At 54.6% G+C, this 27,126-nt stretch overlaps 9 protein-coding genes across 9 annotated transcripts; 5 read left to right on the top strand and 4 right to left on the bottom strand.

The window, feature by feature from the left end:
* Positions 1-824: 824 nt before the first annotated feature.
* Positions 825-2,873, top strand: CH63R_10481 (Major facilitator superfamily; the record flags this gene model as incomplete). Its single annotated transcript, XM_018305455.1, has 8 exons — positions 825-1,021; positions 1,114-1,229; positions 1,339-1,518; positions 1,575-1,651; positions 1,720-1,835; positions 1,927-2,474; positions 2,532-2,620; positions 2,679-2,873. The coding sequence occupies 8 exons, from the start codon at positions 825-827 to the stop codon at positions 2,871-2,873; spliced, it is 1,518 nt and encodes a 505-aa protein (XP_018154879.1).
* A 70-nt stretch (positions 2,874-2,943) lies between these two features.
* CH63R_10480 (N-carbamoylsarcosine amidase) lies at positions 2,944-3,705 on the bottom strand (the record flags this gene model as incomplete). Its single annotated transcript, XM_018305454.1, has 2 exons — positions 2,944-3,081; positions 3,151-3,705. The coding sequence occupies 2 exons, from the start codon at positions 3,703-3,705 to the stop codon at positions 2,944-2,946; spliced, it is 693 nt and encodes a 230-aa protein (XP_018154878.1).
* A 496-nt stretch (positions 3,706-4,201) lies between these two features.
* CH63R_10479 (Kinase) lies at positions 4,202-5,772 on the bottom strand (the record flags this gene model as incomplete). The annotated part of the gene is made up of 3 exons (XM_018305453.1): positions 4,202-4,450; positions 4,956-5,520; positions 5,573-5,772. The coding sequence occupies 3 exons, from the start codon at positions 5,770-5,772 to the stop codon at positions 4,202-4,204; spliced, it is 1,014 nt and encodes a 337-aa protein (XP_018154877.1).
* Positions 5,773-6,122: 350 nt separating this feature from the next.
* On the bottom strand, positions 6,123-7,203 carry CH63R_10478 (Retinol dehydrogenase 12; the record flags this gene model as incomplete). Its single annotated transcript, XM_018305452.1, has 2 exons — positions 6,123-6,240; positions 6,302-7,203. The coding sequence occupies 2 exons, from the start codon at positions 7,201-7,203 to the stop codon at positions 6,123-6,125; spliced, it is 1,020 nt and encodes a 339-aa protein (XP_018154876.1).
* A 1,771-nt stretch (positions 7,204-8,974) lies between these two features.
* On the top strand, positions 8,975-9,415 carry CH63R_10477 (Cofilin/tropomyosin-type actin-binding protein; the record flags this gene model as incomplete). Its single annotated transcript, XM_018305451.1, has 1 exon — positions 8,975-9,415. One exon carries the CDS (start codon positions 8,975-8,977, stop codon positions 9,413-9,415), a length of 441 nt encoding a protein of 146 aa, XP_018154875.1.
* Positions 9,416-11,581: 2,166 nt separating this feature from the next.
* Positions 11,582-15,244, top strand: CH63R_10476 (uncharacterized protein; the record flags this gene model as incomplete). Its single annotated transcript, XM_018305450.1, has 3 exons — positions 11,582-12,952; positions 13,024-15,141; positions 15,203-15,244. 3 exons carry the CDS (start codon positions 11,582-11,584, stop codon positions 15,242-15,244), a joined length of 3,531 nt encoding a protein of 1,176 aa, XP_018154874.1.
* Positions 15,245-19,068: 3,824 nt separating this feature from the next.
* On the bottom strand, positions 19,069-20,781 carry CH63R_10475 (ATPase; the record flags this gene model as incomplete). The annotated part of the gene is made up of 2 exons (XM_018305449.1): positions 19,069-19,485; positions 19,597-20,781. The coding sequence occupies 2 exons, from the start codon at positions 20,779-20,781 to the stop codon at positions 19,069-19,071; spliced, it is 1,602 nt and encodes a 533-aa protein (XP_018154873.1).
* A 4,410-nt stretch (positions 20,782-25,191) lies between these two features.
* CH63R_10474 (uncharacterized protein) lies at positions 25,192-25,617 on the top strand (the record flags this gene model as incomplete). Its single annotated transcript, XM_018305448.1, has 3 exons — positions 25,192-25,309; positions 25,364-25,436; positions 25,521-25,617. The coding sequence occupies 3 exons, from the start codon at positions 25,192-25,194 to the stop codon at positions 25,615-25,617; spliced, it is 288 nt and encodes a 95-aa protein (XP_018154872.1).
* Positions 25,618-26,239: 622 nt separating this feature from the next.
* On the top strand, positions 26,240-27,037 carry CH63R_10473 (Serine threonine protein kinase; the record flags this gene model as incomplete). The annotated part of the gene is made up of 1 exon (XM_018305447.1): positions 26,240-27,037. One exon carries the CDS (start codon positions 26,240-26,242, stop codon positions 27,035-27,037), a length of 798 nt encoding a protein of 265 aa, XP_018154871.1.
* Positions 27,038-27,126: the final 89 nt, after the last annotated feature.

Raw genomic sequence — 27,126 nt, 5'->3', positions numbered from 1 at the left:
GTAAGACGCCATCCACTACTACCGTAGGCTTAACATAAGGCTATAGAAAGATGCTGACTGATTGCTGATAGTGGTCCATTACCAATAGCCACTCATTCAAGGGCATTTAGACCACGGCCACTATCTGTTGCGTTGACGGCCTGGTACGATTGAAACTTGTGTTGAGATCCGATACCCTCACGATTCTCTCTGACCACCTGTTTGCAACTTGATGCGACAGTAACAATTCCTTATTGCCAATTGTCTTATTTCCGAGCCAAGGCATCCAATCTATGACGTACACGTACAACAAACAATCCCTTCACTAGGCTATCAATCTCGGCCGACACGCCGGATATGCCACGGGTACATCCTCATCAACTCCACGAGCCGATCCACACGTTGATCCACCTCCCGACGGCCCAGACTCTAGTCTCTCCATGTCATGCCCTTCCCAACCAAGCCCTCATGCAATGCGATGCGATGGCCTCGCATGCCCTGTTGCCCCAGCAGAGAAACGGGACGGGGGTCCCTTCGGGTTGCCGCTGCCGGAGACCCGCCTCCCTTCCCCCCCCCCCCCCCCCCCAGATCACAGCCAGCCTTTTCCGATACGGCACCGATCCATTTTGGCCGACTTCTGGGCCTACGTTGGGGCCCAATTATCCTCGGGCAATTTTTTCGTAGACCGACGAAGCTAAGTTCTTTCTTTCGCTCGATGGTGCCGTCCCGAGGCAACTCTTCCTGCTTCTTAACGTCCATCTCCCTCTCGCCGTGAATGAGAACAAGTGGAAAACTGGACAAAGGTTCGCCCCACGTTATACCGGTCACCGTCCTCTTGTCCCACAATGGCTGAACCTAAAACTGAATGCCGGAATGCCGGTCCGGGCGCCGGTGCCGCTTCCGTTTCCGCGCCCGCCCCGAGTCCCGATCCCGGTCCGGAGCCCCTCACTCTCCCGCTCGGGGAAGCTGCCCCGGCCGAGGTCTACAGCATCTTCACGCGCAAGGAGAAGTGGTTCATTGTGGGCATGGTCGCCGTTGCGGGGTTTTACAGGCATGTGCCGACTCTCCTTTCTAATTTTCCCCCTTCGCCGCACCCATAAACCCTCGAACCCGTAACTGACGAGAACGACGCAGCCCCCTGCCGGCCAACATCTATCTCCCCGCCATCCCGAAGCTCTCCGAGGCCTTTGGTCACTCGGTCGAGGACCTTAACCTGACAGTGACGGCGTTCTTGGCCATGCAGGGCATTTGTGAGTTTGAACTGAGTGACGGGGTCGATGAGCGGCATAGAGCCACCCACCCGTGATTAGTGCGTGTAACATACGTGAGAACGCCGCTGACGTCCTTCTCAAACCACAGCACCGATGCTTTGGGGTCCTCTATCCGACCGCTACGGTCGGAGGCCCGTCTTCCTCGTCTGTCTGACTGTGCTGATAGGGGCATGCGCGGGCATCGCTGTCATCCCCACCAATGCATTCTGGCTCCTGATCGTCCTCCGTTGTCTGCAGGCCGCAGGCTGCGCCAGCACCATCGCCTTGGGTAAGCCATCAGCAGGAGTTTTCTAAAGTCATAGCGGCAGGACTAACGACGGGCAGGTGCTGGTGTCATTGGTGATATCTCGACACCCGAGGAAAGGGGCGGCTTTTTTGGCATGTTCAACCTCGGCCCGATGGTAAGTCTCGTCCTGGGTAGACTGTGACCTGAGGCTTTATCTGAGACTGCGAGACTGACCTTGGAAAGATATCGCCTTGCATAGCGCCTGCTATCGGCGGTGCCTTGTCAGATCAGCTCGGCTGGCGGTCCATTTTCTGGTTCCTCATCATCATGGCCGTTTGCTGCCTCCTGTTCATCCTCCTGTAAGTGACGGCAGACATTCCACCCCCGGCACCCATGCCCGTGCTGCTATGTGAATCTTCATTACGATTTTCTGACTCCTCATTCTGCAAGCTTCCTCCCAGAGACGCTCCGCAACCTCGTCGGCAACGGCAGCGTCTCCCTCGGCGGCGTCTACGTCCCTCTCCTCCCTGTCGTTGGACGCTCCCGGAGGAAGAACAGGCCGGCAGCTCGCTCGAAAGCCGGCGTCCGGCCTTCCATCAACCCCTTCGTCATCCTTGTATACCCGGACGTCGCCATCACCCTGACCTTCACCGGCATCGTCTACGCCGTCAACAACACCGTCGTGACGACCATCGCCTCTTCCTTCGCGCGGGTGTACCCGTGGCTGTCCGAGACGGCGCTGGGCCTGTGCTACCTGCCCACCGGCTTCGGCATGATCGTCGGCAGCACCCTGACCGGCAAGATTCTCGACTGGGACTACGCCCGCATCAAGAAGCGCGTCGAGGCATCCGACGGCGCTTGCCCGTTCCCCAAGGAGTATGCCCGCATGAGGACCATGCCGATACTCCTGGTGCTCTTCTCCGGCGCTGTGATAGCGTGGGGCTTCTGCGTTGACAACGGCGTGCACATCGCTGTGCCTTTGGTGATACAGGTGGTTTGTGAGTGCCCCTATCGCGAAGATAATGGGGTTCGTGCGTGTGCTGACCGAGTCGCAGTGGGTTACACCTCCATCTCCATCCTTAATACTACGATGACCTTGATGATCGACATCCTGCAGACGAGAAGTTCTTCGGCAACGGCGTGTGTGAGTGGCACTTTCAACATGCTCAGAGTTGTTACTGGTATTGACTCAAAATTTGTAGACCAACCTCGTGAGATGCCTCCTCGCCGCGTTACTAGTAGGCCTAATCGATAGAATGACCTCTGCGCTGCGCATCAGCTGGACTTATGTCCTGCTGGGCGGGGTCTGCGCTCTGCTTTTGCCGCTGATGTACATTGAGATGAAGGTCGGACCCAAGTGGAGGATGAAGCGGGATCTCAAGTCTGTAGATGATTGAGAACACCCATAACTTATCTTGGCTTAACAATGTGATCGGTAGAAATAGAGCATTCATGATACAACAAACATCATGTGTCTGCCCAGCCTAGTCTTAGATGTGCCAACGCATCCTCTTCGGTCACAACGTCAGCATACTTGGAGTCCAGATCGAAGAGATTCGCCCTCTGGATCTCCTCGCTACGGTCGCCACAAGCGTCGCCCACAACCTGCAATGCTCTTTTCTTTAGAAACTCTCACCATACCAGCCGATACTCGCGGGAAAGGAGCAAGCCTACCATTGGCCGGAAGCCGTGCTGCATAGCATCCAGAGCCGTCGCTCTCACGCACCCACTCGTGCTGACACCGCAGATGACTACAGTGTCGACGTTCCTGCACCGCAGCTCCATCGCGAGCGTCGTCCCAAAGAACCCGCTGGCGTACTTCTTCTTGACCACAGGCTCGTCGTCCCTCGGCGTCAAGTCCACGCCAACCCAGTCCGCCAGGCCCTGCGCGTGCAGTGCGCCGCCGACCTGCCACACGGCCAGTGTCTTGGCTTTGAGCCAGAAAAGCCCGGCATCAGCCATGTTGGCGTCAGTATACTCGACCGCCGTCCAGATGACCGGGACTCCGCCTTCTCGGGCTGTCCGTAGTAGTCTTGCTGCGCTGTTCGGGACCGCAGCTGCGGACGGGTTTGCTGAGAGGTCGAGGGGCGACCCAGGTGTCCAGTAGGCTTTGCAGATGTCGACAAGGAGGAGGGCTGGTCTGGGGCCCCATCCCATGCGGTTGCCATAGCCAGACGCGGCGTACGAATCTGTTTCTGGGTGGTCTTTGTGTGGATTCCTGGGCTCCATGACTGTGTTCTGTGAGTTGTTGAACGAACACTGCTTGAGGTCGAACCTGCTGGTGAGGGGATCTGAGTCAAGTAATTACCTCAACGGCCCGTCCTTGTGCCGGAAAGGGACCGAGACGGTCTCACGGAAATCTTAGCAAGCTCCGAGCAGCCGGTGGCAAAAAGACGTACTATGAATTACGATCCCGATTGTAGCTCAAAGTCGACTGGGTGTAAATGTACTGTCCAGATCTATGTTGAACGCAATGCTGACACAGCCTTTTGTCGAGAGTCAACGTACCTAATCAATGCGCACATGAATAATTTTCGAAACAAATCACTATGTCGTTTTATCGAGCCCGATCCCGAGCCCGATCCCGAGCCCGATCCGCTGCCAGAATCCTGACCACCCTGTTGCTGCCCCTTGGCTCGACACTTCTTCAACTGCTCTCTTCAAATCAGACGTCTGAGCCTGGCCCTGATCCGCAGTTTGAGAGGTCCGCTGACTCTGTTCCTCTTCACACTGCGCCTTTTCCTGCTCCGATAAGAAACGCATCCTGATGCGCAGACATCAAGCACTTGACTTGCAGCTCGCACTGGTTCGCCATGTCCCTCCAAATGGTATCATTTTCCTCGTTGTACTGGGTAGTGCCATCTTGATTGGGCCGCAGAGGGTCTCTGAAGGTCTGTTCTTGCGTCTTGGTGATGGGAATGAACTTAGCCGTGCCGACGGGGACGAAAGAGCTGCCTGCGTAGGTGTTGTCACACTACGACAAGCAGCCGGAACCAGGCCACACAGTCACTAATAATACGGTGGGTGCAAGCCGCCACGAGGGGGAATGTGGCAGGTATGCTTGCAGGGACTTGTGATTATGAATTTATGAATAAGAAGGTGAGCTTCGTAACATGAGAATGATGGTCGTTGCTTATCAAACAACCAGTTCATGCAGGTCCTCACAAAGGAAATTTGTGCAGTCGAGTACATTGCCGCTAGTTGTTGGGATGTATGCTCGCTCACCCCACAGACTACAGTTATGTCACGAGTTAGAGCACACAGTAAGGCATAGGAGAATAAGGGAGAAAGATGCTTAATTCTATATAAAGTAAAGAGAGTGAGATGTGGTCTAGTTATATACATGTAGGCACGTGAAATGGCACGTGAGAGGACTGATTCAGGGAGCTCTTGTGCAAGAGGGTATTCCTGTGACAAGTTATTACTCACAAGAGCCCAAACCCAATTCACACTTGTTGCTGTTACATGGCTGCTTCTACATCCCGTTTGACGTCGGCAGCACTGTCGTATTGGCCAGTCCAACAACCCATGATGATGTGCCCTCCCGAGAGAGAAGAAACATCCGGAAACTTTCCATTCTTGAACCTTTCCGCAACCTGCTCATCGTAGCTGCTGGCGTCTTTCCTGTCCAGCCCGTTCATAGCGCCAGGCTTGCAAAACGGCCACCATCCGGTCACGATCGCGTAGAGCACCGAGCCGAGAGCAAATATATCCGTCGCTCGCGTCGTCTCCCACTCCAAGTTCCAGAATCCAGCATCAGGCAGCTGTCCACCATCCAAGCCACGCTCTTCGCACACCGACCCATTAAAGTCGCTAAGCCAGATGTCCTGCCCGTGAATCAGAAAATTCTCGGGCCGCAGGTCCGAGTGTATGATACCGCGATCGTGAATGTATGCTATAGCATCTGCAGCTTGACGACACCAGCGCTTTCGTTCGGGCATGGTAGCCTTGGTAAAGCCTTCCTCGAGGTACTCCTGTAGATTACTGTCGGCCTGGGCGAATAACAGACCTCGGTAGCCCTCAAGTTCGTGACATCCGTAATACCTGCCATCTGTTTGTTAGTGGAGACAAGACACTCTACAGGCAGAGGACCCACGGAAGGATGAGATCGTTCTCCCCAAGTTCTTCATAGATTTCTCTTTCTACGTCGAATCCTTTCGCCCTGTCCCGATTGAGAATTTCGTAACCGTCGTTGGTGCTAGGGACCTCTCTTGGTACTTTCAGAACCTTTCCCGGCTCGAACTGATAAATATTTGACGAAGAGCCTCTCCATAGAGGCTCGTTCATGGCTCCCATGGTCGTGGTTGGTCGTTTGTTGATGCTTGATTGTTTGGTGATGGTGGCCAAGGAATGAACTTTGCGACAGAGACTCGTGCCCGCCGAGCTTCAAATGCATGCTCCTCTGTGGCTTGTGGCTTCCATAGTGGCTGATGAAGCACTTGTAATTTACACAAAAACTAGATAAATGACTTTTTGTGTTCTCTTCCATTTTGAAAACTGGTATAATGCCGTCAAAATCCCGCCAAACACCGGCACGCATAATCATAGTCTCATCTCAATTCTCCAGCAGTCTGTCTACCTTGACGTCATTGTCCTCATCCTATGTCGTGGAACCTCGTGCTCTACAGCTCTTCAATAGGCCAACTCTACAGACCCTTCTCGATTTCAGCAAACGCCTCAGCAAAGCCGGGCTCTTTCTTGGTCTCGGCCCATAACCTGTCCTTGAGCCCGGTCCCCTCGGTGGTGTACATGACCGCCGGCCACCTGTCCCAACGTTAGCATTCTCGGTCCGATTCTCTCACGGGTCACGCGACAAAAAACTCACGGCTTGATGACACCGTCCGAGGTGAAGCTGCCGTGACTCTCCTTGCCCTTGACGATGGCGGCGTCGAGGTAGCTCCTCGCGCCGACCTCGACGCTACGGCCGAGCGTCTTCTTCACCAGGCCCATGAAGAAGCTCTGGCTCGCGGGCTTGACGATGTTGGTGCCGCCCGTCAGGCCCGAGTTGGACAGGTTGACGATGATCTCGTTGGGGTTGATGAAGGTCGCGAGCTTGGCGACGAAGAGCTGGCCGAGAAACTTGGACTGCTGGTAGTTCTTCCCCGACTCCCACAGCTTCTCGCTGTCGGCGGGCTTGAAGAGCGAACCCGTGACCATGTCCTCCTCGGGCTCGTGCCAGTAGGTGAAGTCGGAGCTGACGAGGACGAGGCGGGCCGGCTCGCCCGGCGGCCGCTTCTCCTTCATGGCGGGCAGCAGCAGCAGGGCGAGCAGGGCTGTGGACAGGTAGTTGACCTGCAGCATCAGCTCGCGGCCCTCGCGGGCGCGGATGAAGGACTGGGCGATGGTGGCGGCGTTGAGGATGACGATGTCGATGCGGGCGAGGTCCTTGCGGCAGCGGGCGGCGAAGGCGCGGACGCTCTCGTAGGACTCCATCTCGAGGTGCCAGACCTGGATGCGGGCCATGGGGAACTCGCGGCGCAGGCCCTCGGCGAGGGCCTCCCCCTTGGCGGTGTTGCGGACGCCCATGATGAGGTGGCCGAGGGAGCGCTCAAGGAACTGGCGGCTGGCCTCGAGGCCGAGGCCGCTGCTGGCGCCCGTCATGATGAGGGTGCATTCGGAGAGGTCGAACTCGTCAGGGATCTCGGCCGGGGTGATGACGGCCTGGCGGTAGAGGAAGGACAGCGGGTTGGACTCCCAGCCGGCCTGGCTGGCGAGTTCGTTGGACATGCCGGGCGATGGAAGGGACGATGAGGATTTCAGATTCTCAGATTCTTAGATTTTCAGGTTCTCAGGTTCCCAGTTTCACTTTTGGTGTTCGGATGAGAGACGACGGGTGCAAGACGGGGGCGACAGTGACGGATTGATATAGCAGTGACCCCCGGATGATCCGACAATAATATGTGGAGATGGAAACATCAAACAACCGGTCGTCAAAGGTCCTCCTTGATTACGACAAGTTGTTTGTGTAAGGCTGTGAGAGACTGGGCGCGGGACGGGGGACGGGGGACGGGGGGGAGAGGAGGGGAAGGAGGGGAGGGATTCGGGGCGTATTTGATGTCATGCGGAGGGCAACAAAGTGTCGCAGACTCGCAGAAGTAGTTGACTTTGAACCGGGATTCCCCCACGGGGGGTCGCGGTGTGCGGTGTGCGTCGAGGACCGAGCGGCGGAGGTTGAGACGCACCAATGCCTCCGATCGGACCGGGGGAGGGGGGATGACGGGTTTTGCTCGCCGCAGAGTGGCGTTTGAATTGGTCGCGCTGGAGGCTTCCGGGGAGACTATCCACTGGGTTGCTGATGGATGCAACGCTGGGCGGCCATCGCGATGATGTTGAGTGCTGGACGTTGCCATAAGGGGTGGTGGTGTTTCGTTGCATCGTTGCACGATGGACTGTACACTACGTAGGGATTCATGTGTGTTTGGTGCAGGGGAGGTTTGGGGAGCTTTAGGGGTCCAAGACAGTTGGCGTGAGAGGTCTAAGAAAAGTATCGCTGGTGTTGTTAGTCAGCGTTGGATGAGTTGGAGATGTAGGCCTGCTTTCAACGTTGGCTCTCGTCTTCAGTAGAAGCGGTGAACAACAGACTTTTTCTTGACTGGGTAAGTATTTGGAGAATGCTGTATGACAAGACAGACTTCTTGGTGGGCGTGAGAGACTGAGTCAGGGTGTTGGTGACGGGATGGAGAAGATGTGATGCTCACCGACGCTTACCGAGACTCACCTTGAGTACACCTTGAGTAGTCTCCTGATCGGGCCATCGGTGAGAGAAATTGCTGAGTCAGCATCAGTGTCTTCCATTCGGTCACACCTCGGGATATCTCAGCATGGCCCGTGCTCCAGACACCTCTAACCCGACAGACCCCCCTAAGACCCCCCCAAGACCCTCATCTGCCCCGCCCCCTCCGGCTTGATTCGTTGCGAAGCGATGGTGGGGGTAGAACGGCCTAAAATGGCGGCGGGAGAGACCGACGGCGGACGCTGTTGCTGTCGCTGTCGCGCTGGCGAGTCGAGTCGAGTCGAGTCGAGCGAAATGCAACCTTGGCCTTTCTCACCGTCGTCTCGCCTTTTTTGACATCCACATCTACATCCACATCCACCATCCACCATCGCCGAGTCCACTCGCCCTTCTTTCGCCCGTCTTTCGCCCCTCTCTCTCTCGTCCCCTCTCCCTCTCTCTCTCTCTCTTACTCTCTCCCTCGACCGCCTCGAACCGCCTCGAACCGCTCACCGAGAGTCCAACGATCAACCTCCCTCCGTTCCCCTTGCTCCCGTCTCTCACCTCCGGCCACAAGCCGCCTACAGAAACAAGAGATTCCCCCTCTGTCTCTCTCTATCCGACCTACCTCCGTCCTCTCCCGTTCTTCTCTTTGTCAACTCTCCTCCACATCCCGTCCGCCGATCCGAGTCTCCACAAAAAAAGGAGACCCCTCTCGATCCTCGTCCCGTCCCGAACCGCCGACCGTCCGCCTCCGCCCACTACAACACACAAATAAACCACACCATGTCCGGCCTCGACGCGCCTGAGATCGCCGCCGCCTACGACGCCGTCCGCTCCGACAAGGATGACACCAACTGGCTCCTCATCTCGTACGCCAGCGCCGTCGGCAACAAGCTGAGCCTCACCAAGACGGGCACCGGCGGCCTGTCCGAGCTGGCCTCGGAGCTCGACGACTCCCAGGTCCAGTACGCCTACGTGCGCGTCGAGTACGCCAACGACGCCGAGAGCACCCGCGTCAAGTTCGCCTTCGTCATCTGGATCGGCGAGAACACAAAGATCATGCGCAAGGCCCGCGTCAGCATCGAGAGCGGCGAGGTCAAGAGAGTCCTGCCCCACCACAGCATCACCGTCAACGCGAGCGACAAGGGCGACCTGGACGAGGACGACATCGTCAAGCGGTTACGCAAGGCCGGCGGCGCCGACTACAACGGCGGCCGCGGTTAGAGGCCCGCCTCGCCCTTGGACCCACGGTCTCGATACCTACCTACCTCTATATATACCTATGCAAGTCATCTTCATTTCTGGGGGAACTGCCAGCGCAAAAAACAAAACAATAAAAAAGAGAAAAGGGGCCGGCGTCGGGGAAGACACAGAGCCGTCGGGGCACGGCGGCATCTTGAGCTACAAGCACAACGGTCTACGAGCACAACGGTATCTGGCCGCGCAGAGGCGCTTGGGGAGGGGCATGAGAGCGCGAATATGCATACATACACTTTTTTAAATACAACCTTGGATAAATATATCTGGACCCGTCTTGGGTACTTGGCGCGAGCCGAGCGAATCGAGGGACCCTCCGTCGCGTAGTAGTACTGTGTGCCTGTGGTTGTCAGCGTGGGACGATACCCGTGGTTCCTCAACTTGGAGGAGCATTCAACCAACTTTGACCGGTGTAGTCTCCGGAACTCCAACCTCGCCCATCCTCGGCCATTGCGGTTGAATTGTGTAGTATTTGTCGTCGAGGTTCTGGCGGGTGTACTTGGGAGGGGAGACCCCTGAGCTCAGTTGGGTGCCCCAAGTCTTCCATTGGAACTTGAAAAGGAGAGGCCTCTTTGATGCTGTTTACTGGTTGTACGTGCCGATTCGTGATGGAACCTGTCCACAAATCCAGAGGGTCCAAAGGCTGTGGGACAGAGTGGAACAGACTCGGTCAAGTGTCGGTCAGACGACGGCAGTTCGTCGGTGGCTTTTGCTCGGCGGCTGTAGAGCTCATGACTGGGAAGAATTATCATCAACACTGCCAAGGGACTTGCAGGCGTCATGGGACTGAAAGGGTTGGACGCTGTTCCTGATGAGAGTGAGGACATGAAGGGCTACGAATATGAGGAGGAAGAGAACGAGATTGACGTGAGATGGAGTTTTGTGGATGGATGTTGTGAACCGTATTGACTTTGATTAGAAAGGCTGCTCTAAGTGGGCTAACTGAGAATCTGCCTGCCGCTCGAGATGCAATGAAGTATGACACTGCAAATTTTTGGGTTGTTTCTGCTTTAGCAGTTTGTTTATCCTTTATACCTGGTATTAAGCATTTAGACTGGGATTAAACTCATCTTGTGCACATCGTCATCAAAAAACCCCCCCGCCCCCCAAAAATCATTTCAGACGATTGTCACTACTTGATCCAACTTCCCTCAACCATCTCTTCAGAGGTACAGGAAGTGGGTTTCAAGGTGTCGATGCTGGCGGTTATTTTCTTATCTTGGACTGTGTTCAGTAGTGGGAGCGTAACTGTATTGTTGCCTTGTTTATGACAGAGGTTTGGAGGTTTAGAGGTTTAAACACCAGTTGAAGAAATGGCAGAACACACACCTTATCTCTTCTACCTATTAGCTCTGCTTGACTTGCATAATAATAGCAAGTTTGCTGATTTAGAGAGACAAGCTACCTATACTAAGCAATTGCTCTCTATGCATACAAGAGTATCCAGTCTCTGGACTTTGTCAATGTTTTCATCCCAGCCATGATCCTCTTCCACTTTCCTTCCAGGCCCTTTCCTTCCTCTTGTCAACTTCAACTTCTCATCTCACGTGATTCTCATCCCAAGTCACTCACGCACAAGCAAGGGGACAAGAAAACAAAGGAATCCCTTGGCTGTGACCCTGTCGCTTAAGCTGGTTGAGCGTATTCACTGTTTTCTTATTCTTTTTACCGAAAAGCCTGGGTAGGTGAGAATTTCCTCTCCTATCTTTGTCTAGGCCTCCCCTTCTTCTTTTGCTACTCAAGTCTCTGGGTATTTATTCTCTGCAGTTCACCACTGAGCCTGTTGAAGGCTTCCTTCCTACAGTATCGCGCTCTTGTTTTGTTCAAAGTCAACTAACAACGTCAGTCTCTCACAACCAAGGACCTGATCACACTGGAAAACGGCACAAAAACAGCGATGGGTACGCGCGTGTCTTTTTGCAAGGCACTGTGTCGCAGTCTCCTTCATCTGACCATCTTCGCTCTTTTGATCAATACCTGCCAGGGTCGGGGCAAAGGTGAAAAATACCATGAATCATCCTTTTCAACATTAGCATCCATCTAACATTTGACCATAACCCAGACCACAAGAAGCGAGATGGCTCCTCTGGAGATCTGACATCTCTTGCCACTACAGACGGAACTACCCTCTCCATGTCAGCCTCCGAGAGTAGACAGGGCCGAGTTGTCACAAGCATCGTGACCACCTACATCCTCGTCACTCTCCCATGTGGTGCTTCAGACCTGCCTTCTTCGATCAATCTCCAGACTCCCGCTTCGTCTACTTCAACCAACGTCAATGCTACCAGAGGTCCTGGAAGTAGTCTCACGCGGCCCTGGAACACAACCGTCGTCAACCCTAGCGTTTCATTCAGTCCCACCAACTGGAACAGCACCAAGGTCAACTCTAGAACCTTGACTGCGTTCTCGAATGGGACCACAACTGCCGTCAACACTGGAGTCCTGATTCCCTCTTCATATGGGGGCGTTCCCACTAGCAGGACCGGTCAGTCGCCTGTCTTCTCCAGCGTAATCACCGCAACTGCAAATCACCCTGTCTCGCATTCGGTATCCAGCTTGTTCTCAAAGCCAATTCAGAGCAAGCAGCCGGCTGAATCAGAGAATGCTTCCTTCAATGCTTCGCTCTCTTCGCCTATCACTTCCTCTACGCAGGGAGGCCAGTTCAGCAGAAGTGCCGTGTCCAGCACTTTCACCCTGCAGATATCTTTGTCCGAAGGTGGTACAGACGAGACTTCTCGTGTCAGCACATCCCTTGGTCAAGAAACAACCCCGAGCGCTGGTGCCCAGCCAGTCGAGTCGCCCCCCTCTGGTAGCACCAAGGCCACAGGCAATAAACCGTCTCTGTCACCTAGTTCCGGAAAGGGCGTTAGGAGCAGCACCGACTTGCCCCAGACATCTCCATCGGGCACTGATCGCGATGTAACGACCTCATCCATGCCCCGTTCTGTTCCCAGCGGCGGCAGCACCCAGAAGCATTCAACCAAGGCGCCCGAGGCTTCTGACAGCAACAGAAGCAAGACGGCAGAGGCCACGGGGCATGACGATAGCAGCAAAACGTCCACCAAGAAAGGTCATGACGACACCAGCAGTGGTAATGACAAGTCGACCAAGGCCTCTCCGGGCAGCACGCAAGACAGCGGCATATCGTCAACCAGCGCCGCCTCATCCAACGGCAAGTCTGCTTCGCCCTCGGCAACTGCTGACCCCGGAAGCAGCGAGACAGGTAGTCCCAAGTCCACGTCGTCCGAGGACCAAGACTACGCCACGGTCTTCATGACTGCCACCATCGATCCTCCTCCTGGCGTCGACCCAAAGACCACCGTCACCTGGACTTCGACCGAGGTCACCAAGACGACGACACGCGACGGCAACGCCTGGCCCACCATCTTCCCCGTGTGGTTCTGCGGCGGTGGCCAGCTGCTTTGTGCACCCAAGTGCCTCATCCCGTTCCTCTCCTGCGGCGGCATCAATGGCCCGGGACCCCTCGGCTTCCCGTGGGCAAAGGTCAGTCCAAGTTGATAGCTCGTATCGTGCCTTGGGAAATAGACTAAGCTGACGGTGCAATACAAAAACAGCCTCCACCGAGGAAACCCAGGGGAAAGCCGCGCAAGGTGAGACCCGATGACCCTACCGACCCTGAGGATCCCGAGGATGATCCCGAACCCTCGGAGACGCCGACATCTTCCTCATCTGAGGTTTCTTGCACCGCATCCACGACCATCTCGCCTCACTGTGATCAGCACTGTTTCGTCAGTCCCGTCACGACAACCGGCTCGTCGACCAGCTTCACCACCTCCTGCAACACGGCCACCTGTAAGCCAACTGTCGTCTGCAGCAGGACGCTCGACACGACTACGACGACAACCTTCACCACGCACTCATCCACTCCGACCCCCGTCGAGCACTTCTGCGGAGACCGAGAGTCCCCCTGTCTTGACTGCGGCAAGGAGAAGACGGGAGCCAAGGGGATCGTCGCCCGTCAACACGGCTTCATCCCTTGGAATCCCGACCCGGATCCGGAACTCCTCAACGGCCCCCAGGGACTTACACGCCCCGAGACGTGGCCGCAGGGCCCGCAGAACTGGTGGGATCGCATGTGGAGGTACGTCTACCACTACTGCGACGGCCTCACGGCGCCCCGGCTCACGCAGGACGGCGAGCGCCTCGAGATGGGCTACTCGACCATGCACGCCGACGAGTTCAAGGACCAGGGGCTCGCCGGCGCGACGGGGCCCTTCTGGGGCTGCAGCGGCATCGTCATCGTCACCAAGAGGGGCATCTACACGAGCCACGTCTGGGAGATCCCCAACTTCCACAAGGGCACCCACAATCCGACGGCCCTTGACTGGGCCGAGGAGTTCGAGGAGGGCATCCTGCGGTTCCTCAAGCGCGGCTCGGGCGACCGCATCGGCGGGTACGTCGGCATCGACCAGCTCGAGGACTCGACGGACATCTTCGCCAACAAGCAGGAGGACACGCTCGCCGTCATCCTCCACGTGCCCTCGTCCATGGCCTTCTCGGGCAGCTCGCAGATCCCGCCCAACTACGGCGACTTCGACCCCCGGCACGCGGCGCTCGTGGACCGCTGGGCCGATTTTATTGCTGGCAACCTCGGCTTCCCGCGCGACAAGATCCGCAACAACATCTACGTCAAGGGGCCCTCCTACTGGCCCGCCTACGTCGAGGAACGGCGGCCGTTGAACCCGATGGACATGTACACGCCCCCCTACGGCCTGCTGCACTGGCAGTACCACCCGGCCCACGTCGTCGAGACGCTGGCGGACGGCACCGAGATCCGCAAGCCGACGATCCGCGTGTGGTACGAGAAGTTCCTCATCTTTGAGGAGTCGTGGTGTCTCCCGGGCACCGTGACGGCCCGTAATGATAAGGGCGGCGGCGGCGGATCGTGCCCGATGCCCTCTGCTCCGGCGGCTCGGTCTTCTCTCGCGGCGTCTGGCGGTTCGGGCTCGGCCTCTGGTTCTGCGTCCGGCGGTGCTACTAACAAGTTGTCTCCTACCTCTGCAGCCACCAGGAACTCGTCTTCGACGGCTTTTGTTCCTCCTGCCGGATTCCCCAGCAACAGTACTCGAACCAGCGGCGTCTCAACTAACACGAATGCTCTCCCCGCCACCAGTTCCTCTTCCTCGTCGTCCAAGGCAAAGGCCACGGCCTGGGTCACCGCCACCGCTGAAGTCACAGCCACGAACTGGGCCGACCCCACGCCGTCCGCTGCCACGAACAAGCCCAGTTACGTGTCCGGCGGGCCCGTCATATCCCGCGTCCCAGCCAGCGAGGCGACGAAGCTTCTCCCGACCCCGAGCTACGGGCCATCCAAGCGCGTCGTCCGCATCAGCCAGGACATGTCCTTCGGCGCCGACAAGAAGACGAACCACACGGCCGTCATCACCGTGTACGAGATCACCGATACCGCCGGGGGCGGTGTCAGGGAGACGATCCTCGTCAGCCAGCGCGACGGCGGCGGCGGCGGCAGTCCCGTCGACCTGCCGAGCAAGGTCGTGGTTGAGGACCAGGAGGGCGGCCGGCTCGAGGTCAAGTTCGTGACGGCGCCGCAGCAGATCGAGCTCGAGTCCAAGAGGCTCGGTAGAGTCCTCAAGTGGGCCATGATCAACATCAAGGACGAGCAGAACCCGGACAACCCGTACTGCGACGTTCGCAGCGTCACACCGGGCGAGGTAGGTCTTTGTCTTACAAGATTTGGTTTGATGAGGTCCAGGCTAACGTTGAATCTTCCAGGGCGTTCTGAAGAGATCCGTCGAGTGTTTCTACAATACTTAGGTCTCTGGCCGGCCGATAGACAGTCGTACCGACGATGGGCATCTATCAAAGGCTGGGTCTCGAATAACAGGAGAACAATGAGGGAGAGAAAGATAGAAAACATTCAGCCGGAAGGAAATTCTGTGGCAAAAGACTTGATCAATGATTCTGCTTCCATAGATGCCGTCTTCTCAGGCTGCCGAAGAATAATCCGTTCCGCATACCCGTGTTATGCGTTGTTCCATGATTGTGACTGGATGATTCAGGAACAACCCCTGTTCAAGCATGTAGACCGTCCTCGGAACTAAACAGTTTGGTATACCCGAGCGTGAAACACGCTCAACAATCACAATCAAACTCTTCAGTGACACTTCTCGGCTCTGCCGCCCGTCTATTACCCCACGCAAATGACGTCCCACCCAGTCTCGGTGCCCTCAGCGTTCTTGAGGGCAGAGAAGAGGTATTCCAGAAGCGCCTATTCTATGAAATAGAGGTACAGGAAACGAGAAGGGTATTTACGCCCATCCCGAAGCTATCTACGCCTTAGACCGAGTTTTAAGATCGACTCAAGCTGGAAGAAGGGGCCCTTTTTATCTACGCGTTACAACATCGTCTCTGTCCCACCACTAAGCACGACCTGCGTAGTTAAATCAGTTAGTCTGACGGGTTGTACGTTTGTTGTCGATGGCCTTTGGCAGAGTGAGGTGGCATGTTAGTTCAGTGAATCTGATGTCTTACAAATGGGAGGACGTAGACCATACAGGCCTTTGGCCGCGGTCTGCCCTTATAGACGGAGCAGTTGCATTCGGGCTGGGCTAAAACGCCGTCGACCTGGCCGGTTCGGCGGGGTTCCGGTCCATTAGAATGTCGCCGGTCCCATCTTTTGCGCCCGTATGTCTGGGGGCTCGGGCTGTCGCGGGGGCTCAGGCTGTGGCAGCCGCTGAGGCTATTGCCCTATTCCAGCAGCAGCGGCTAACGGTCAGGCAGTAGTCTGTTCAGCCTTGCACGAGCCGGTCCAGCGAGTCAAAGACGTTGCCTGGGTATGCGCCGGAGTCAGTCTCTCAGATACGTAGAGTTACTTCGGGCCATCAAAGCAACGAATAGTATGTCAACGAGTATCGTTTCGGCACCCCCCTTGTCCAGGCCGAAATTATCCAAGGTCATACAAGCCCAGTTTTCAGTGTTCTTGGCGATCACTGTCCTCTTTATGAGTGTTGGAGTCAGTCGACTTGCCAGGGTGGCAGCGAGTAAGCGTGGCAAACCTCTAAACAGCCTGTCGTTGAGAGTTACAACAGTGACGCGCGCCGGTCCTAGTGAGACCCAGCGTTCTTGACGGCGACATCAGCGTGGAGAGAGAAGTACGGGGGTCGTCGAAAAGGGCGTCATCCCATTTCTGATGCTTTTCGTACAAACTTCTGTCATCTAAACCCAACATCTACACATACATAAGCATAATCACAACGTTCTTACGCTACTAGACCATCCTTGGTTATGGAGTTTTCGAGTCATGGCTCGGTGCTTTACCCCTGTCTTCCGGTGCCCCGTATCAGTCCCACCAACATAGAGTAGCGAAAGGAGCGTTTGAGTAAGATTTGTTCAGTAATCTTTCAGCATGGCAATCAAAATCAGATTACCAGTTTTGTCAGGTTGGTGGGTACAGGCATACGAAGAGCTCTTACCAGAGATATTGCATATCGACGCTGTTTGGATGGTTGCTCTGGCCATCCGCGCAGAGACTGCTTCGGGCTTTCTCCTAAGCAGTAGGCTGCGTGGAGGTTTTTGTGAGATTGTGTAGATTGATTCAAACCCTACTCAAAGATCACATATTCAGGATGTTGGGGTTAGGCAGCTGGTGAAGAATGCTCGTCCAGGCTACGAAACGGGCGATGTCACAGAGGAGCCGCGTTAGTCTCAACCACTAAAGTTTAACTCGAAATTTGGTGATTACTATACATCAAGGTTTCATGTAAATAAAGAAGGAACCGAAGCTATTCAACAGGTCTCCATACAAGCAGAGGAGCTGATCCCTAGGTATAAAGCGAGTCTTCTGGAGAGGCATTTCTGTTATTCAGCTAAAGCAGATCTACCTATTCTTGGTTTCTAAGTTAAACAGACAGACAAAGACATCCTACCTCTACTTGGCGTACTCATCCGCGATCGTTCCTCTGGACGCTCCTCAAAAACATTGATCATGCAGCTCAACTTTCTTGTCGTCCTCGCTGTCGTCTCGGCCGCTATGGCCGCACCCCAGAGCACTTTGTGCACGATTGGCGAGGCCCAAGAATGTGCCATCAAGGTACAGATGAATTCTTTCTTTAAAAGAAGTGAGCTGACTTAGCAGTGTGGACGTGAAATCGTTCCGTGCATCCCTGGTAACTGCGTCTGCTAAGTGTCCGTCTCGCCTCGTTCGGAGTGTCCTCATGCCGAGTGAGAGTTGAACATTTGAAAGCAGCAGATTCATAGACAGCTTGGTGTAAGTTAGGATCTCTCCCATCCTAGTTCCTGTCTTATCCCCCAGCTCGCTCTCACCAAATTCGTAAACATGGTCAGACTTCTCACAGAATTTCTTACAGATACGGTTTATATAGAGATAGCAGAGGGCGGGACGTCTCTTTGTTAGTGGTACATCTGTCGGAATCTTGGGCAGATAAAAGGTTTCCAACTCGTTCCGTCGTCTCATTAGCGAACAAATACCTCAAATTTCAACTCCGTTTCAACCCAGTCAGGTCACCAATGTACATGCAACAATAAGGCTCAAGAAGTGCCACATTACCAAAACAGTTATTTTTTTCTCAGCTTCGAGAGTTTAACTAAGCGGGAGCCTGACAACGAAGCGACCATTAGTCTCCTGCCGGAAAAATACAGCTTGGTTTCTCTAGATGGTCAAGATCAGCCGGCTCTTCGTTCGTTGAGCCTCTGTAGCTAATAAGCTGTCGTCAGACTCATTATCCGTACATTATAGTTCACGCATCTAGGACCAATCAAGTTCCTCGTCTGCATCTTCCGCCGCCACGTACTGGGCAAACGGAGCGTTGCTAGCGTCTAATTGTCCGACAAGAAAAACTCCGTGTCTGGCAGATGCTGCTGCCCCAGAACCTTTCGTTATTACCGCCAGTCAACGTCCTGGAGTCTTCCAACAACAGCAAGTGTCTGTCCGACCCGGTTTTTCCATGGAATCCGTCTAGTAGCCAACGCGAAAAGTACTCCTGAGCCCGCCAACAAGACCGCAGAGGCCGACCTGTCGTCCAGCTTCTGCGACACCATGGTCGAGTTGAGAGTTTCTCGGGCGTTGTGGGCAGCATCACGGCCCATGACCCGAGGGGCTTCTGGGGCCGTCATGAGTCTTCACTGTTTCTTGGTTTCTGGACGGCGCAGGCTGACAGACCAAATCGTCCAGACACACGCTCGCAACTCGTCCTCTGCGGCAACTTCCTCATCTACCTCTCCCTCCTCGCATCCGACGTAGCCGATATGACGCTGGGCGTTTCGCCCGCTTGAGGGATTTAACGGCCTGGTCCAGCGGCTGAAGTCCCAGTTCGACCCGGCCTCGGAGCTTCTAGTTCTCTCGGTTGTGCTGCGCATCGAGTTATTCTTCCTCCAGCCGGCTGATCACCTACGGGGGCGCCTCGTCATTTGGCCCTGCGGGTGTATCGGCCCTCTCATCCGGATTGTGACACCGTACCCTTCATAAGACATCCGCGGTTCCGAATCGTTTGATCATTCGTTTTCATTATCCATTACCATACTATCATACACTTCAGTTCACATGGTGCCGTTGTCATGCCTCATGGATGACCATCATCACCAAAGCCTAGACCATTTCAAAAAAAAAAAACACATCAGCATCAGGCCGAGGTGGCCGTCTCCTGCTCCATGCCCTCGCGCAGGATCTCGATCTGCTTCTTGATCTCGACCCACAGCACAAGCTTCTTCAGGTCCTCGTCCCCGGACGCGTCCACGACGCCGAGCCAGTCGTCGTCGAGCTGCTCCGTCAGCGCCGGCCGGGCGCTCTCGCGCTTCTTGCCGCCGCTGCTGCCGTCCGACTGGCGCGCGATGGCGAGCAGGGCGGCAACGAAGGCCTCCTGGATGTAGGCGAAGCTGAACTTGTCCGTGATGCCGGCCACGGCGTCGCATAGCTTGTCGGGGAACTCGATGTCCTTGTTGGACCGCAATTTCTTCTGCCAGAAGTGGCAGTAGGCGACGCGCTGCTCGAGGTTGGGGTCCGGGAAGAGGTACTTGCGGTCGAAGCGCGACGGGCGTTTCTGATGATATGGTTAGTTGCCTGTCTGTCACCAACCACTGTTGTCCTGGTTCATGGTCATCGGGAAGAGGGAGAAGGGGGGGGGGCGGAGGACGGGAGGGAGGAAACTCACAGCAATGCCCGGGTCGAGACGGTCCAGGTGGTTCGTGCTGCCGATGATGAAGATGCCGTCGTTGGACTTGAGGCCGTCCATCTCGTTGAGGAAGTAACTCCGGACGCCCTCGGAGATGATGGTGTCGAGGTCCTCCAGCACGAGGTAGCAGGGGGCGTACTCGCGGGCCTTGCCAAAGATCTGCTTGATGGAGTACTCGGGCCCCATGTACGACACCAGGGTCCGCACGTACAGGGTCGGGATGCCGCGGCCGTACAGCATGTTCATGGTGGCCTTGATGGAGATGGTCTTGCCGTTGCCCGGCGGGCCGTAGTAGATGAGGCCGCGCTTCCACGGCACGCGCAGGTTCTGGTACGTGTCGCGCGAGTTGAAGAAGGACAGGTGGTCCTCGACGAGGGCCTGCTTCATGTCTTCGTCGAGGATGACGCTGTCCCAGGAGGCGTTGCGGATGCTCTCGAACAGCTCGCGGCTCTTCTGCCAGTAGCCCTCGTCGTAGACCCAGACCTCCTCGTGCAGGTCGCTGCTCCACTTGCCGGCGGCGAGCACGAGCTGGTCGGCGTAGTACGAGTCGGCGGCCAGGACGTAGTAGTTCTTGATGGGCGGGTAGGCGCCGGTGCCGTCGCGGCCGTCGACGAGGTAGACAATGAACTCGTGGCCCTGCCACTTGTAGAGGTATTTGCCGTAGATGGGCGCGTTGGCGAGGCCTCCGCGGTCGCCGTCCAGGCGGCGGGCGGGCGGCAGGTAGACGAGCCACTCGAGCGACGAGGGCAGCGCGCCGCCCACGTCCTCGACGGGCTCGAAGGTGGCGTTGCCGGCCTGGGCAAAGCCGAGTAGGTTGCAGTCGTTACCGTAGCCGAGCATCTCGGGCACGACGACGAGCTCGAGGTGCGGGTACTGCTCCTTGAGGGCCTTAGTGATGACGGCGTCCGTGTTGACGCGCTTCGCGCTGCTGTGTTTGAAGAACTCCTTGGTGACGCCATCACCGCCGCCGCCGCCGCCGTTGCCGGGCTCCGACTTGTGAGGTGTAAGACGGGAGGGAGGCGGAGGAGGAGGAGGAGGAGGTGCGCTGATGTGAGGATGCGTGCGGCGGGGGAGGCTTGCCGCGGCCGATGGGGGCACGAACGCCGGGTTCCGGAACGCGTCCGGGCTCCAGATGTCGTGGCGAGGCATGGGTGGATGGGGCATCGTGTCCGTCTTCTGTGTTTGTGTGTTCGAGTCTTGAAGTCTAGAGGAGACAAGAGGTTTGGGGTGGAGTGAGATAGATGATGGGTCCCTTGATATGAGGTTGTTGGAAAGCTGGCGGCAGTCAAGAGTAAGCTGAGCGGCGGGGGAGTCTCAAGCCTCAGGCCAGATAGCTCGACATAGCTAAGCTACCTACCTACCTTCATAGCTAGCTACAAGCACCGTGACGGACAAACCGGGTTTAGCTGTGCCGTTTAGCTGTTGCCTAAAGGTCGTCGTACGCGGGCGGAACGAGGGGGGATGCTTGGAGACGCGTTCGGGGAGGGAGGCCGGGGGTTCAACACCAGTGACCATACAAGCTGGAGCCGTTCGGGAAGCTGTTTGGCTGTGCCGCCAGCCCCCTGTGACGCAGCGACGTTGCGTTATTCGTCAATCCTCAGAGCAAAAGGGACAAGGGAGAGCTGCTGCGCCACCGTCCCTCATCAGCCAGGGCATCCCCGGGCGTTGTGGGGTCTCACAGGAATTCTTGGCTGCATGAGCCAACCGGCGGGCGCCTATCTCTGTCTATCTGTCTGTGTTCCAGTTAGCCTGTTATGTCATAGTTGTGGTGCTGTTATCGAGACTGGTGCTTGGTGGTGGATACGTCAACTCCTAGGAGCGCTTTCTGTGTAGATTTGCTGACAAAGTCGTATTACTAGTCCAACATTCTCACTCTTGGACATATTGAAGCACCATGTAGTATGTAGAAATATCAAGTGAAATTTATAGACTGATGACGGCACAAAGACATCACGGTAGAAAAATGGAGGTAGAACCCTCAAGGCAATCAATACCTTCGACTCTCGCGGCATCTTCACGAACATGAGATACTAGAAAATCTAACTCTTAGTTACCTTTGGTGTCTAGACCAGCAATATCTCAGCAACCCTCTGTAGCCAGAGACTTGTATATAGTCTGTTTTCTGACAATTGTGGACAAGGGTGGTTTACCGGGCCTTTGTCGGGTCATCCTGCATAATCTTAGTCTCTTATTAATTCTTCCGAAGTCTGCACCTGGGGCCGGGGGAGGAGGCTGCTAATTACTCTTGCTGCGCTTGAGAGAGACCTGGGCTGAAATTTCTCTGATACCTAGGTGCGGTTTAGATTTCTTAGCCGGGCGGTGTGCTTGTATCCTTTGTCTTTGGGTGGGCGAGGAAGCCTAGAGGATCTCCGAGACTAATGATGAAGGACTCGAAGACAAAAATCACCGACATCTTTTCCTAAAGAAAACATTGCCGTTCTTATATGCTCCTTCGATAGAAGCTGGAACATTTGGTTCTTGCCATATTTTCTGTGAATTGGCATTTGACAAGGTACCAGCCCGCTCCCCGACACTCCCTCCTCGTCTCTCTCGAACTCACCCTTTCTCCCTCTTCTCGACAATTACATTACCGGGTGGATCTAATCGTCTACACAACGCATGGCCCCGCGCTAACAGAGAAAACAAGTTCTTGGAGCTAAATTTAAGTCGTCGCAAAAACCATCAAAACAAAAGGCGATACTGGATGCTATGCGTCGAGGAATGATTTGGAGGAGTTTGGAACGTTGTCTGCAGGCGTGCATAGGACATGGCTGACACAGGGAATCCGAACAACAATGAGGAGCTGGGAGCAATCTTGTCAATGGCAAGAGTGTATGCTCTACACATCCGGTGAGAGTGTTGGTGAACCGGATTCCACATGTATCCGATTCTGACTGACCAGTTGCGCCTTGGACCCAGCAGATCTGGCAGCATTTCAGTAACTTTGTTTCTCCTTGTCCACAATCTCCTCTTTATGCATCCCAACTCAGGCCTATCTTGTAAACCTAAGTACAGAGATTCACTGGTCTGCGCACGCGAGCCCAGTTCAACAAAGTAAAGCCAACTTGGACTCAAGTACCTGGGCTCCAAGGTATGCGGTGTTTCCTTGCAAGATACGTCACATCGCTGGGATTACAGGACATAGAAGGACGCTTTGTACAGAGGTATCATTTATCATTTCTTCTATTCCTTTTCGCTCTCAACTTGTTTTGTATGCATGGGATATATAAATAAACCTCCAAGTAATCTCTCCTCCCTAGAACTAATTATAAAAGAAGGAAAGGATTTGTAGAATATGTACCCCTCCTCTGTAATTAAAGGTATGATAACATAAGTGAAAGTCATCTAAGTTAGGCTTGAACATAAGTATAATTGAAATTCTTTGAAAAAAAGGCTGGGATGATCTAAAAATGCCTGGACGGACTGAAGACAATGGCACAAATTGAAAGCTTCCTGTAGCTATCCTCTGTACTCTCTCCCCTCCTTGTGTCTATAACCTGTTGACTGTTGGCGAAAAACTCCTGGCATGGGCTTGCAAGCGGTCGCTGACGGCATGGCGAGCTGGTTATGTCGTCGTCGCAAGCACCAACCGCACCGGCCAGATCAGTCAAAAGTGGTGGCCACAGCCATGTACGTGACAGGTGGACAGTGGCGCCAACCTGACAGTTGCGTAGCCACGCTCAGGCAATGTTGGAAGCATCAAGTAGATAGTGTGCGACCTTAAGAGGAACTGCCTTGGCAACGTACCTTAGCATCAACTGGATAGATCTTGCCACCTAAAAGTGGGTTGTTCCATGATGGACGCATTTTCCCTGTGGGTGTCTTTCAAGTTATACATACAATACTTATTAGACGCATAATTCAGCTATTGAATTAGAGGGTGTAACTCATGCAAGTGACACTCTAGAGGCCCTGAGTGATAGGCCTTGATAGCTTGCTTGGCTGGCTGCTTGGCGGCAGTGAAGAGCCTGCTGCAGGCTTTGTCTTAGTCAGTGAGCTTTGTAGGGTTGTTAAAGGCCTACTTGGGCGGCAAGGTGCATTCAACGCTCAGAATGGTTACAAAGATATTGTATCTCATATACACATAATTAGCCTATTACAACTACCCTAGTCAGTCTAACTAAATCCAACAAGGGGTAGATTCTGTTGATGGAAGAAGGAATAGGGTTGTAGAAATTACCCCCCGCTCTCTCGTGCCCTCTCCCTCTCCCTTCCCCCCTCCCCCCTCTCTCTCTCTTCAAACAAAATTCTCTCATGCCTTCAACACTGAGCCCCCGGTGAGCCCTGGCCCTGCCTCTGACGATCTTGTTCCTTAAATCGACCCCCAGCCCGAGAGCCCCCCGCTAAACAGCCTCCCGAACCGGGCAGAAAAGAGCGCGTGAACATGATGTGACTACAATAGTTTGGGGCACAACGCACGTACATGTTAGGGTGATGCTACTGTTGCGGACAGCAGAAAGTCCAACTATGATTGATTCAAACGCATGGTGGTGTGGAGCCTTGCTTGTCTCTCATGCTATGGATGTCGTCGAGTGGCGACGGGTGGTCCCTTGGCTGAGTTCAATGCGGCATTTGCATTGCGGATACTGTTACACCCTTGCAGAGAAGCGATTTCATGACAGGTATGTTACAGGAGGTTTTGCTTTCGGGTGGGGAGAATAGGCAATACTGCTCATCACCTGTCTCCTTGGGGTTTCTTGCTTTTCTTTGGACGCCTGGAGTGGATATCATCAGTCCTGTGATGCCTTCACCTGATAGCATATGTGGATCGCGATGCCCAAGCAGAACTTCTTGTCTATCTCGTATTTCTGTACTTATTGCCGCTAGGCTTGCTGCATACCCCGAGGCCAGGCGTTGGCGGATACTTGCATGATATCCGGGCAGACAGTCTGCAAGAAGTTTAGCATCTCTACGTCCGTTGGCACTCTGTTGTTGAAAACCATATACTTGTCAACTCTGCGGGGTATAGAGCTAGCTAGGGTAAGGCAAGCATTTGAGCTTATCCTATCGGAAGACTTGCTTGGTTGCCTGCCTTTTACCCACCAACCAACCTAGAATGGTAGTGTTACATTGCATCTCAGAGGTTAGCCGATGGTTTGCTTTAGTGCTGCAACGACCGGGTAGAGTTGTCTCTGCTTGAAGCTAGGGTCAGGCCCGACGGTCTTCGGGTGGAATCTAATGCTGCTTCTACTAGGTCAACCTTAGGAAGGTGGCAACCGCGGCCTATCCCGACTTGCCTGACCGGAGTTAGTGGCAAACAACCACGGAGGACGAGACGGATTCAGCCTGATGGCGGATTCTATCTTCACAACAACGTCTTGGCTGCGTTTGCAATGAACGAACTATTACGCCTGACGACAGTCTGGAGCAAGAGACCCAACGGTCTAGACGTAGGATCAGTGTCCCTTATAGCAACGACGCAAGTATAAAATCCCCGTGGTTTCCCCCCTTCCATGAGCCAAAACAACATTCAGTCTCTTCATCCTCATAGAGCCTCCCAATTCACACCTCTTTTACATACCGTCTTCATCCAATCCAGACTTTTGTCTCACTTTTTTCTCCTCGCAAGCAAACATGAAGTCACTCGCAGTTGTAGCTGTCGCGCTGCTGGGCCTCGCCAGCGCTGTCAACGTTGAAATCTGCAAACTCCAGACCAAGGGAGACTGCGTGACGATTGACGTCAATGGGTGTAGTAGGTTTCTGGGTTCATGCTTATCTTCGACTTCAACGGGCTAACGTGCTGTAGCAAACTTCCCGGGTGGCTGGAACGACCAAGTTAGTTCGGTCGACACGGGCGCTGCTACGTGCACCTTCTATGAGTACGTTCCTGTTCCTTTTAGCTTACCCTTTCTCTTTTACTTTTCTGCATGTAGTACATCTCTAACAAATATGCACTACAACAGACACGGAAGCTGTGGAGGTGGCGCCTGGACGACCAGCGGAAGGCAGAACACGGTTCCTACCAACTGGAACGACAAGTTCAGCTCCGTCCGTTGCTAAAGAACACATGACCTGTGGATATCTTAGTTAGATAGGTATCAGTAAATACATATACTACCTGCTACCTATTGAAATATGTCAACGTGCTCTTAGCCCCTGCTGAGTATTTCTTCTGCAAGGCAAAAGCGCGGTGCTGTCAATATCCAAGTCTTCTTTGTTAGACACTTCCTTTTCTGTAACCTACCTGTTGCAAACTATTAGCTATTACAGGATTAGGTGGCACCCTACAGGGCACCTGGCGGCTGCATGAAAGGATATATACAGGAACTACAACAATTAGGGTGACTCCTCTAAGAGGAAGAACTGTAGCGTAACTCACGTGATGATCAAGGGGATTGCTACCTAGGTAGCATAGGTATCTATCTGTGCTCTGTATCAGGTACGCAAATCAACCACTGTCATTACCAGACAGTGAGTGACTTGCTTTTTGGCTGACACATTTCGGGTTCGGCTTAGTCATTGCATCGAGACACTACGCATGGATAGATAGCTCAAAATGCCATGGACCCCTCGGGTTGAGATCTGCCTCTGGTGCTCAACATCCCTCACCTATCAAGCAGCCCATTTATCGGTGTTCATTCAACAGCCTCCGCCGTTCCCGCACCTGTTCTGAACCCAAAATATGGACGAATGGATTGAGGTGAAGCCGTACCTACTAGCGGGTGTCAAGAGAATTATCGGCCGAGGAGCAACTTTCTGGGTTGGCGAGCTCGACGATCACACAGTCCTCAAGTATCCCAACGAAATCGGCTTACTCGACCCAGAAGAAGCTAGAAACAACTTGTTGGTCGAAAGCAAGCTTTACGAGCAGGTTGGGGAACACGAGCACATCATCAGGTCACGAGGCCTTCGCGAGGATGGACTTCTTGTGCTTGAACGGGCGACGAATGGCAATGTCTTCGATTATGTCGCCAACCATCCACACATGCCACAGACTTGTCGCCTACAGTGGTGTATCGAGATATGCAAGGCGTTGATCCACTGCCACACCCACCACGTACTGCATTGCGACATCCGACACCGCAACATACTGCTCGATGACAATCTCAAGGTCAAGCTTGCCGACTTTCAGGGTCGTCTAATATCGACTGGAGGCGAGACCCTCCTAGAGGGTGGCTCTCAGGAGCAGGCTCAGTACTACTGCCCTCGACAAACCGCAAACCATGCCGATGTCCAAACAGATCTGTTCGGATTCGGCACAACCATCTTCTTCTTGATGGTCGGGCACGAACCGTTCCCTCAAATTACAGGGCACAATGAAGGTGATGATGAGGAAGTTGAGCGGCGTTTTCGGTCGAACGAATTCCCAGAGGAGAAGCACATCTGCACCCACATAGTCGAGAAGTGTTGGGAGCTGGGCTACGACTCTGCCGAGGAGGTTTTACAGGATCTAGAAACTGTCATGGTGAAACTGATGTGATGTTGATTCTGTCAGCTTTCTAGGTACTCGTAGCAACTGCTCTCTAGACGACAAGACGCACTTCCAAGTCTATTGTAAAGCATAGCTTT

Source organism: Colletotrichum higginsianum (assembly GCF_001672515.1).
Source record: "Colletotrichum higginsianum IMI 349063 chromosome 7 map unlocalized unitig_7, whole genome shotgun sequence".
Taxonomy (NCBI): Eukaryota; Fungi; Ascomycota; class Sordariomycetes; order Glomerellales; family Glomerellaceae; genus Colletotrichum; species Colletotrichum higginsianum.
The sequence above is the reverse complement of the archived record's forward strand: the minus strand, read 5'-3'. Positions and strand labels throughout refer to the sequence as shown.